Source organism: Antrostomus carolinensis, unplaced genomic scaffold (assembly GCF_000700745.2).
Source record: "Antrostomus carolinensis isolate BGI_N321 unplaced genomic scaffold, ASM70074v2 scaffold2524, whole genome shotgun sequence".
In the NCBI taxonomy this organism is placed as follows: domain Eukaryota; kingdom Metazoa; phylum Chordata; class Aves; order Caprimulgiformes; family Caprimulgidae; genus Antrostomus; species Antrostomus carolinensis.
This window is the reverse complement of record NW_010309880.1, coordinates 21061-33277: the sequence shown is the minus strand read 5'-3', so window position 1 is coordinate 33277 and position 12217 is coordinate 21061. Positions and strand designations below refer to the sequence as shown.

At 38.8% G+C, this 12217-nt stretch overlaps 1 protein-coding gene across 1 annotated transcript in view; it reads right to left on the bottom strand.

The window, feature by feature from the left end:
- Positions 1-12217, bottom strand: part of LOC104523578 (thioredoxin reductase 1, cytoplasmic) — a 26757-nt gene that overhangs the window by 6285 nt on the left and 8255 nt on the right. Inside the window, exons 7-11 of the mRNA XM_010166208.1 lie at positions 11101-11326; positions 8352-8444; positions 6459-6535; positions 4686-4842; positions 1719-1826 (exon numbers count right to left, since the gene is read on the bottom strand). Of these exons, the coding sequence (XP_010164510.1) occupies positions 1719-1826; positions 4686-4842; positions 6459-6535; positions 8352-8444; positions 11101-11326 (661 nt within the window). The remainder of the gene's footprint in view (positions 1-1718; positions 1827-4685; positions 4843-6458; positions 6536-8351; positions 8445-11100; positions 11327-12217) is intronic.

Sequence of the window (12217 nt, the reverse complement as noted above, 5' to 3'; positions counted from 1 at the left end):
CTCTACAAAACAAGGACTAGTGTCATCCAATAATTAAAAAAAAAAAGAAAAAAGAAGCCATAAGTGTTCTACACTTCCAGGATGCAGTTCACCATGCTTGCTTTAAACTAGACAAATACAAGCTTTTCTCATGGAAGGTTGGATTGTCTCTGGGTCTACCCAGGATGAAGGCAAAAATATTTCTCAGAGCACAAAAAGGGAAGAAATAGGCTCAGAGCCTGGTTTTAGGAGAGGGGAGAGCATGCTCTTTGCACGTTCTCTTAGATTATGTATCACTGCAAAATGGAAAGTACATTTAAAATTTAAAAAACCAAACCAAAACAAAAACTACATCAACAGCAGCCAACATCACTGAACAGATTCCTAACTGCAGACGAGGTTGTTCACCCACCTGTATAGCACGTATTTCAGAAAATGACAGGGTGGCTTGAGGCACAGTTCTACAGAGAACTCTCAACAGCTCCCATTACAAGATAACCTCAAACTGATTACTAGTTGAAAGAAGTTTTTAACTGATCACAACTCCAGTAAAAATATGTCCCTTCACGAACTAGGAAAGACAGCTCAATGTTTTTCCATATCAGTGGAGTTAGAAAGCATTTATAAGCATCGCTATCTGAAACTGAAATTTAGCAGGTCTGAAAGACAGATGCAACTCAATAATCCTACTGAAGCTTGCAAAAGCCAATATGGTGACACCATAGAGAGGTCAGAATAAACTAAATTAAGACTTAGCCACAATACAAATGCTTCTGCATGTGTATTTTTTAAAATGGCTTTGAAAATGGAAAGTGCATTTTCCACAAAGAAGCGTCCAGAGCTGCACATGTAACAGCAAGAATTTGACTCAATAATAAAAAATTGACTGTGCATATACAAACTTTGTGGGAAGAACATAATTTAAACCCTTGGCCTGTAGCTAGGATAATAGTACTTGACACACTGCCATTTTAAGTCATATTTACTTCTTTTCTACACAGTTTAAGTCAAAAAATATAATTGACAAAGCTAAGAGGGAGACAAGTTCTCAACTTGATGAGCCACCAGTTATCTGCTTATTTCCCCAAATAATGCTCCTCAGGTGATCTTCATGGGACATGAGAGTTCAGTTTATTGTCAGACTCCCTCCTCTCACACTTTCTGTGATGTGGTCTGCACAGTATTTGCAAGAAGACCCCCAGGCACTAAATGCTTACATATGTCTAATTTCACTCTTGACCAGCAATCCCAGTGAATGAACAGGGATCACTAACATGAGTAAAAATTAAACACATACCTCCTTGCATAGTCAAAATAAATAGGAAAAATGAGCAAAATTTGACTTTATAAAGTAAAAATCACCATGGCAAGGAATTTGCCACACTGTAGTTACAAAAAGCTACACTTCTATATTAACACCAATGTATTGCTTCCAACACATAACCAGCTTTAATTTATTCTGAAGTATTTGTAGACACAAAGAAACCTTTTTTTCTTTTTTAACCAAATATTCCAACTTCAAGTCCTGTTAGCCAAAAATAGAACACGTTTGCAATTAGAGCTACTGGAATTGAGGACTATTTTTATAATGCGTCTAGGAACTGCAAAGGAAGACAAAAATGTACCTAGTCACCTCCTGCCCTTACATCAGAACACAGAATGCTGTTTTAATTGACTCTTTATATTATTCTAAATTACAAACTGGGAACTTAAAATCCAGATGAAACTAAGGCATTTACCTCAATGTTTTCCTCCCCAAACTTCTCCACTGCAGACTCTTCAGAATACCCACAGGCTCCATACTCCAAAGGAGTGAATACAGTGGTTGGAACATTCACATAATCACACTGCGTGGCATTCAAAACAAATAAAAAAACCACACAACATCAGTAATAAAATTAGTACAATTTGTAAAAATTCAGCAGTCTGAAATGCAGACAGGAAGAAAACTTGGATTATTGAGAATTCTGAAAGCTACTATTTTTTTTTAAATTAAAAAAATGTTTTAAATTAAACTACACTTTTGGCGTTGTCCCTCTCAGAGGCATTAACTAGAGCAAGAACAGAAAGATAATTTAAAGCCACACTGACATTAACATGCTTAGATTAAAAGGAAGAAGAAATTCAGTGCCCTGTTTTTAAAATGTACCAGATCAAAGGTCTGTTGCATTTTTAAACCAGATAAAAAGTAGACTGTTCAGCTGCCTCTACAAAGCATGCTATTTTTATCTGGGAATGCTGCAAAGAAACCATCACTACCAAAACTCATAATCTTTTTTATCAACTGTGGCTTAGGTGATGCCAAAGAACCGAAGATGGGATCAACAGCCAGTTGAGGGGACAGCTAGAACTAGAGCTGATACTGTGGCACCTAATCACATACCGTGAGAGACAAACACTAAACCCTGACTTCAGTGGAGTTTTACAGTGTTCTAGAGGTTCCCTCACTGGGCAACCTCTGGGCCTGACCACCCTCAGTGTAAAAAAATTTTTTCTTATGTTTTAATGGAATTTTCCTGTGTTTCAGTTTAAATCCATTGCCTCTTGTTCTTGCACTTTATACGACCGAAAAGAGCCTGGCTTCACCTTCTTTACGCTCTACCACCAGGTATAAATACACATTGATATAAGAGACCCTCACACCATCTCTTCTGCAGGGTATAAAAATTCCCACCTGTCTTGGCCTCTCCTCATGTGCCAGATGCTCCAATCCCATAATCATAATCATGGCCCTTTGCTGGACTTGCCCTGTCTTTCTTGTACTGGGAAGCCCAGAACTGGACACAAAACCCAAAACTGTCTCACCAGAGCCAAGTGGAGGAGAAAAGGTCACTTTCCTCCACCTGCTGTAATGCTCTGCCAGGATGCATCTGCAGGATGCAGCCCACATTGTCACTGGCCTTCTTTGACATGAGGGTACATTGCTGGCTCATGGTCAACTTGTCCCTCAGATCCCCCAAGGCTTTCTCCGTACAGCTGCTTTCCAGCTGCTGGGTGCCCAGCCTGTGCTGGTGCACATGGTTACACCTCCCCAGGTGCAAGACTTTGCACTTCTCCTTGCTGAACTCCAGGCGATTCCTGTCGCCCATTACTCCAGCCTGATGAGGTCCCTCTGAGTGACAGCAAAACCATCGGGTGCATCAGTCACTTCCCCTCAGTTTTGTATCATCTGCAAACTGAGGCTGCACCATATCTCATCATCCAAACCATTAACAAAGATGTTAAACACTTAACAGGTCCAGTTAAACTGGACTGAGCATCCAACCCTGTGGCACACCACTAGTGGCTGGCCTCCAGCTGGTCTTTGCAGTGCTGGTGACAGTCCTTTAAGTCTAGTCAGTTCAGCCAGTTTTCAATCTACCTCACAGTGTCAAAAGCCTTTACTAGAGTCGAAGTAAACAACATCCACCGCTCTCCCCATGTCCACCAAATTAATCATTCTGCCATAGCAGACTAGCAGGCTGGTCAGCTCCATTTAATTTCTAGTAATTTTAATTTCTACTGATTTCAACTGTACTCCATTTCCTTTGTGACTAGGGATCAACTGATTCTTTCCCCACCTATCCATAACAGTCTGTTGTGTTTCATGCAATATCACCCTTTCTGGACTTGTTACAACGGCAGCGTAAGCCAGGATCTCAGCTAAGCAGTTACTCATTTCTTGGATTCACTGAAAGATATGATGCTTTCTTTGGCAGCCTAAAGGTTTTCATACCTAGAGAGACAGTTACCTGGCATAAAATGTAAACTAAGACATATCCATAGTATTGTAGCAAGAAAAAAAATTCTGGCTGCAGCTATGCTTTTCTTAAACTTTGTCTGGCTGACATAATGACATTAGGTACACTGATTGAGGATTCTGGTACTGCAATACCTGCCAACACAAAATAAACAACTCAGTCAAGCTCTAAATCTGACCGACAGCTGAACTTGATAGGAATATAGCAGGCTCTGAAGGAGAAAAACCTATGCCCTACGGTTTTGAAGGTGAGACAAGCACCCACATCAACGGTTCTTGGACAGCAGTTCTTTAAAGGCGCTCTCCTGGTTTCAAGGTAAGGTGTAGATGAGTACCTACACTACTCCTATTTGGACTAGCATAACTTGACTAGTAGTCAAGTATGAAACCTACAGTAGCCATAGTATGAAATGTAAGCACTGAATTGATGAACTCAACATCTCAGGTGTAGTATGTGCTGTCTTAGTGATAGATTTGATCTTCCTTTGTGTTCAGTTATAAGCAGAACTATGTATTACATTGAAAACATGGATGAGAAGTGAAAAAAATATTGGAAATTACATTGAAAATGAAGAGCATCACAAACCCCTCTGACACTCTATTTGGGGGCTGTAGGTAGGTTTAGTCAACTGTCTATGAAATAGAGTTAAAGCATTTAATGGGATGGGAATGATTACTGACTTTTAGGGAAGGTGGTAGAGTTAAAAGTTACATTATCTCAGTTAATTTTATTATCATCATACTCTGAGAGAAAAATAAAACCTCTTAAAAGGAAAAAAAGAGACTACTGCTCTTTCATCCTACACAATCAGCAGAACCTATCTCCAGTAATACCTTTGCAAGGGGAAAATTAAAGTCATCATCAAAGCTAATCCTTAAAAGCCTACTGAGTTTTCCATAAGCAAGCAGACTTGCACTCTGCACTTAGTAGAGCGATGGCAGTGTTTTGTGGCAATTGGTTCCTTACCTTACTGGTTGCCCCAGCATAAAGCCTTTGAACTAACAATCTTGCTGCCTGGATTGCCACTGGAGTGAGTTCCGGCTTGTCCTGCAGTATATCTCCAATAGCATAGATATATGGAACGTTTGTTTGCTCCTCATCGTTGACAGGAATTTTTCCTGTTCTGCAATTTGAATTAACAAGAAAAAAAGATCTAAGTGTTCTGCTGTCAAGACCAGAGGTGTAAATAACCTTGCAGGAGTTAGGCCCTTTAGCTTTAAGGGAAAGACATGTATTTGAAGTATGAGGGAAAGAAGTCATAGTCACAATCTTACAGTCTTGGGCGAGAATGTAAAGTAGTGCAAATTTGAGGGCAGCCACAGGAATTTACACACTGGATAATGAGGCAGCCCATGAAGTTACAATTCATCTCCTGAATCGATTCTTTGGTGAGGCCTAAATCCTTTCCTCAAACACCCTCTACTACCAGCTGAGCTATGTACTGGCAACCTTGAGGAATGACGGGAAGAGACATTATCCTGCCCAAGCTGTAGGACAAAAGAATTTCTCCACTACTGAAATAATACTCCAGTGGCTGAAGCACGTTCTGTAAACTTACCCTTCAGGCTTCTACACAGAGACAGGTCAAGCTGTGAGACACTCTACTTAAGGGACAGCCAGCAAGCTTTTTAGCTATAAGTGTACTGATCTAATGGAAGCTTTTAATTATTAATATTTCCCACTTCATTAATAAATGAGACAGTGAAGTAATCACTGTAGGAAACATATGTAAGAGGGAAACCTAATTGGACACAGAAACGGTCACACAGTTACTTGAGGGACCAGTGGCAATTTCCATATTAAAATCCAACTTTCTCAATTTAGCTCTTGTTAACAAATATACAGTTTAGGCTAATAATTTTATAGTTCATTTTATTAAGCTACTAATAGGCATCCTGACATCAGAAAGATGCGTAGTGTTCTACAAGGCAACATGGGCCTGCCAATTTTGAGTGGACCAAAATTTCCACTTAGAACATTGCAACAGTTCCCTTTAGCAACATCAGTCACTGCATTCATATATAAGCTGCCCTCGGTCTTGTGTCTTTTCTTCAAAGGGAACATCATCTAGGCCCCACATGCCTAGCAGATGCTTCAGTTACCAATACTGAAAATGCTACCGATAGCTCCACTCACTGGTGCAACAGCCTCACTACCTTAAATATGAAACGCTCCTCTACAGGAGACAGATCGTTCCCAAGAGTTGCTCTAAGGCAAGAAATAAACTTCTTCAAAAACTAAAGCATATCACCAACTCCAACTGAGTTTAAGGAATGCAACTTTGACCTTGTATTTCAAAAGAAACAGATAGTATCATTTACATTAAAAATTTAAATAAAACCCACCACACTAAAAGCCTGTATGATCAAACCAAGAGGTGGTCGAGAGAAAAAAAAGGAGACAGGAATAAGAGTGCAAGGAACAACTGACAGATGCTAGAAAGCCCAGTCAAAGAAGCTGGAAGAAGCTGGAAGAAGCTCAGACCGACCTGTGAATCTGGACAGAAAGGAACACTTTTGACTCCCAACATTTAGGAACTGACATTTCAGTATCAAAAAAGCAAATGTGGCACTATTATGGAAGGAAACGCAGCTATTCACTACACAGTCTCCTACCCAAGTGCATTCAAACAGGAAACAAGTTTTTCCTTAAAGTGTTTGAATGTCGATGCACAACTACGGCTGTAACTGTAAATGCCTCCAGCTCGCTAATCAGTGGTGTAGAGACACCTGTCCTTACTTTTCATTGATCTTCACACCAACTTTGTCTAAACCAATGTTTCTTGTGCATGCATCTCTCCCGATTGCTAGCAACACCTGCAAAACAGCAATGAACATGTTATTGATTTTTTTAAAACCTCAAAAGTGCATCTGCATGTGGCGGTCTATTATTTTCATTATACACTAAGGATTAGTAGCTGAGGCTTGGTCACATTAAGATGAAGATGTTTGTTACTCATTGTGCATTCATAGATTTCAAGACAAGCCAAAACATCACCATGACCTAACAATACCAGGTTTTAATGATAAGATTAAATAAAGCCAAATAGGTTTCCCTGGGAAAATACCTCAAGAGTATTCTGAACAAATCGGTTAAGGTCAGATTCTTTATTTTATTTCCTTGCACTTTTATACCAAATTGTTATAACATATCTCTAGCAGGGCAGATGACCCCAAAAAGCTCCACAATGAAAGGGCTCTTCAGGAAGGAAATTCAGAGGCTTAGGCAAATAAAAAGACCATAAAATAATCTTTGTTTTGATCAGAAAATATAATTTACTTTTACAGGTTCTCAGCCAAGTTACTGCCAAAGAGCTTACACTATCACAAAGAAAAGTGCTAAGCGCTTTGCAGTCTTGGACAACTGCCCAGGTAACTAGGCAATGCTTCCCACACGACAACTAAGAACTGTGCTGCAGGAATCAGACATCTACTTCAAGTCTTTCAGATGCCCAAGCATACCAGATCTTCAGAGTTGAAGATCTTAAAATGCATTACACACAGCTTATAGCTTCTATGAGGAGTGACAGCATTTCAGTGAAAGATGCAGTAGCAATAAGAAACCAAAAGTTTCCTTAATGAGAAGATGGGACTGATTTGCCAGCTAAAAAAGCTTTCACTACTATGGACCAGGAGAAACAGTATTGCAACACTGTGCAACAGCACTGTTGTTATCGTTAGACGTTCTCATAATACCAGCCTTCAGACACACTGAGGCAAGTCCTTGTTATGGGATGACTGATGCACTGTACAGGTAAATGAGGTCACTGGCACACAGTATTTGCAGTCTCAAACCCTAGGCTGGCAAATGCTTGTCTATGCATTCTGTGGAGTTCCAAATACTTTATTCAAAACCTTTTTTTTTTTCCTTTCAGCATCAAGGGCTAAGAAAATGAGTGGAGTGAGGGGTGATGGAAACAGTCAATCAAACGTATAATGGCATACTCACACACTGCAATTTTGCTGTTTCAAGTGTGCAATGAAGTTTCCTGACTGACTTGCCACAGGGTGTTAGTTGTTTTTGTGAAGATGCTGCATCAACAACAGGTCTTGAGAAGACATGATACCTGTTTGTCTAGCTCTTGCACAGATCATAGTTTTGTGCTAACTCCACAACATGCTTTCATTATTATGAAAGTTATTATAAATCATTAGTTATAATTTATGACAAATATCCCACTGGGGAAAAATACTGCAACTGTTTATACATGACCAAGTTCATCTACATCCCTAAGCCAAAAAACAGGTTTCAAAAATATGCAAGTGATCTGGTAAGGCACATGGGATGCATACCCATTAATTCTGGGACTTCTGTCACATTAATTACCTGTTGATTGTGTGCAATTAGCATATTGTAATGATTAAAAAAATTTCAAAAAATCTAAACTATGGATAAAAACAGCCCATAAAATCTTAACATTAATCACAGAATCATGGGATACCAGGTTAAAAAGGACCTCAAGGATCATCTGGTCCAAACTTTCTTGGCAAAAGCACAGTCTAGACAAGATGGCCCAGTACCCTGTCCAGCTGAATCTTAAAAGTGCCAGATGTCAGAGAATCCAACATTAAATGGGAATCCAATCAAATAAAAGGTAATTTCATATTCTCTATGTATATAGACAGGACTCACTGTATTGTATTCCCCTTCAATTATTTGGTTCTCCTTTGTGGACTTGGCTGTAACTTTCAATCTTCCAGGAGTTCCTTCCTCAATCTGCTCAACCTGCAACAATAGTGGGGGTGGCGGGAAGAGTTTAGTTTCAAATAAAGATACACAAATGTATATTTTCACCTTCCTCTACATTTGTGATTACTACTTGCATGTTTAAACATTTTGGTTTACCTACATGCATTTATTCTTATGACCAACACAGTAAGGCTTTCTTTCTGTTTTTAAAAGTTGATTGATAGCTAAGTTCTTGTCCAAGCCCATCATGTGAGCTGCTAGTATCAAATGGGGACAGAGGAGGTGAGGAGGGAGGGAACTGTTGTAAAACCTGCAAACAGCATCAGACATTTTCTTCAACTGCACCTTGAGGACTATTGTGCCTTCCACCCACGGGAAGCCACAGTCACAGCTCAGCCTTTAGCAGTCCAAGCCTCTGCCCTGTTTGAATGATGCTAGTCCAACATGTAAAGCTGCCATGGCCTTGCAGGAGAAGGCAGCAGCTGGCTCTAAATGGTTTAAAAAACTCCAGCAGCTTAAGGGACAAACCTCTTCAGGGTTCCCCAGAGTCAGCTGAAATAAATATTCCTAGTTTTGGCTATGGATCCAGCTGCATACTCCCTCTCAAGTAATGCAGCGCGTTACTGACAATTCCAGCAAAGCAAGAGTGAATATTTTTGCAACTGCACTTTTTGTTCAGAGTAATAAAAAATAAAGTTTGGTTTTAAACAAAACAAAAACCAAAATATTCCCACTTCCACACTCCATCCCTCCATGTACCAGAAGAAAAAAAAAAAAAGGCAGAAAGAGCAATAGCACTGGCTTTTTTCCAAACACTCCTTTTTCCTCTGACAAAAAAATCAACTGAACAAGTGAATAAACTTTGAAGCTACATAGGTGGATTCTCTTTTGTCCTCACTAACATACACTGGACTGTGAGGAGAGGGCTGAATATCCTCAGCTACAGTCCTTCCCTTACCCTCCCAGGAATAGCAAGGTGCCCAGCTGCTTTCCAAAGCTGGCTGTACATAGAAGACACATGTACGTGTGCAACACTTAATTCTGGGAAATTTTAGTGTTCATTCTCCAGAAGAAAAACTACTTCTACACAGCTGCCCTAGTTCCTACTTCATATTCAGTATTTGAAGACAGAAAAAGCAAAATTTCTGATTGAGTTTGCTTCTCTTTTAATTTAAAAAAACCTAAACCTTCTTTGCCATCCTACCAACTTTAAAGGATCATTGTGTTAAACTGCTCCTATTCAAAGGCAGAATTATTTATAATAATTCATCTTCTGTCTTCAAACCTCCCAATGAAGGGTTTTAATAAGCACAACATGTATAACTTCAAAAACAGTGTTTGAAAGAGATGAGAAGACCTGCTAAAAACATAACCAGCAATTTAAGTTTAAGGATATGCTCAGCTAAAAACAGGGACAAATATTTCACTCCCATTGAAATCAAAGACTTGTAGTGAAGGGGTAGGGCAAAAAAACACAAAAGTGCATTTTGTGACTAAGGTGATGAACTCCTCTTAGCAGGATGCACTTGGAGGAGACCACTCACTATTTAGTTGAAATAATCTGTTTTTTCTAAAATCAACTTCCTCCTTTCACACCCCCCCAGAAGGGCATACAAAAAGCTATGTCTGAAACAAAAGCTGGATAATCATCCCTGCTTTTCATACAACACGGGATTTCTACAACCCAAGCAAGCATAAAAAGCAAAGTTCCTCAAAACATCCCACTTTGACTTCTCACAGCAAATCTCTCTACACTCTGTGAAAGAGGGCAAGACCCACTCTCTGGTAACTGGAAAGAGCATTTTTTAAGCTACTCTTGATATTGCTAAGGGTGAAAATGAACAGCCTTCACTCAATTTAATGCTTTAATCCCCAAAGTGTTAAACTCAGTAATACGCTGTCTTAATGCCAAATTTAAAACTGCTTAATACATTATTTCCTATTTCATAATAATTAAGCACTAGTTATTGTGAAAAAAAAAAAAAAAGAGGAAAAATACTGTTAGTGCCCTCCGAAGTCTTTGATAAAACAATTTAACATTAGAAAAACTCTAGAGCTTATCTAATCTGCTTTTCAACCTGAATTTGCCTGTACATGTACATAACTAGCTGCACCAGTGCTCCTACCGAATTCAAAGAAAACTGAGCAGGTATTTAAGGACTCTGCCAAGGAAAGGATATAGATAGATACTTATAAAGCCCATTTATTTTTCTGGATAGTTCACTAGCCTTGTGCTGCTTGAGAATTTGAGAACTGGCAATGAAAAAATGTGACTACTTTTCATGCACTGTCCCTGATCCTACAGGAAATTGTGTATCTGTTTAATTATGAGCCTGAAAGAAGTTTCACAGATTTCAGGACAACTGCTGAATTTAAGTATATTCAACATTTGCAGGACCAGGATGATCACAAGTAACAACTTTTTTAACACAACATATACTAACCTATCTAATTCTGATAAAAACAATTAGTTCTGGAATCTCACGAAATTTTAATACTAAGACTAAATTATACCTTTCAGTTACATAAGGTTCATGGACTTACTCAGTTTAAAACAAAAATTAACCCATACAATAACAGCAGATCGTGTATTGCAAATCCAACTTTTGTATTCACTAAAATAAATTACATCTTAAAATATTATGATAGGTATATTGCAATCAACTGTAGTCATATATCACTCTGAGCTTACCTTGATTGGCACAAACTCCCTAATAAAGTTGATTCCATGTTCTTCCATATAATTGCCAATTTTGTTTGCCATATCCTGGTCAAATCCTCTTAAGAGGATGGATCTCACCATTACAGTGACATCTAATCCAAGACCTGCAAGAAATCCTGCACATTCCAAAGCAACATAGGAAGCTCCAACCACCAGGGTTTTCCCTGGACAGTAAGGCAGAGAGAAAAGATCATCACTGGTGAAAAAAGAGGGGAAAAATAAAAGAAAGTTAGAGACAACCAGAAGAATGTATTGTGCTGTATATTTCTTCTGTAAGAATAGGACTTTATTACTCTTCCTGCTCACTGAAAAAAACCAACAACTTACATTTTTGGATATTCAGCTGAAATACAAGATCAGTACACAGCAGGCTAAAAAGTTCTAATTAGGAGTACACACACACACACACAAAAAAAAAAGAGTATGAAAATTCTGAAACACCACAAAAATTCTGAGGGTTTTGTTTTTTTTTTACAGAAACTTATGACAAATTGTTAAAAAGGTAGGTTGTTTGTTTGTTTGTTTGTTTCTCTGAATCTTCCTTCACATATTTTGCTGCAAAATTTAGCTCCTAAGAGCTTAAAGGAAGATGGAGGGGTTCAGCTTTAAGATAAAAATACCATTTTAACTTCTTTGAAGACCTATCCTTTCGCTAAATCATTATACACAGTGCCAAATACACACAGACAATAAAACAAACTAATGGAAACCACAGTAACTGGCAGAGATAGAACCACAAAATTATGGAAAACATATATTTGCCTGCCTTCCATTTCTTTCAACTGCTTCATCAAGCTATGTCAGTTCTACCACACTTTGGACCAAGACTATAAAACCAGGGCTTCTGAAGGTAGCAGGGACTCACGGAGGCATCATGCTTGCTCAGCAGGTGCTTAGGCTGAGTTTGGCAATGCAGTTCTCCAAAGATTTGTATGTAAAATAAGTGTCTCTTTCTCAGCCAACAACTGCAAAGGCTGAACAAAGATGATCTCTGCAAATCTTTTGGTGGAATAAAATGTGATTGTGTAATTAAAGGATACATCATAGTTCCTACCCCCCAGGGAACGCCGTGAAGATTACACAGACA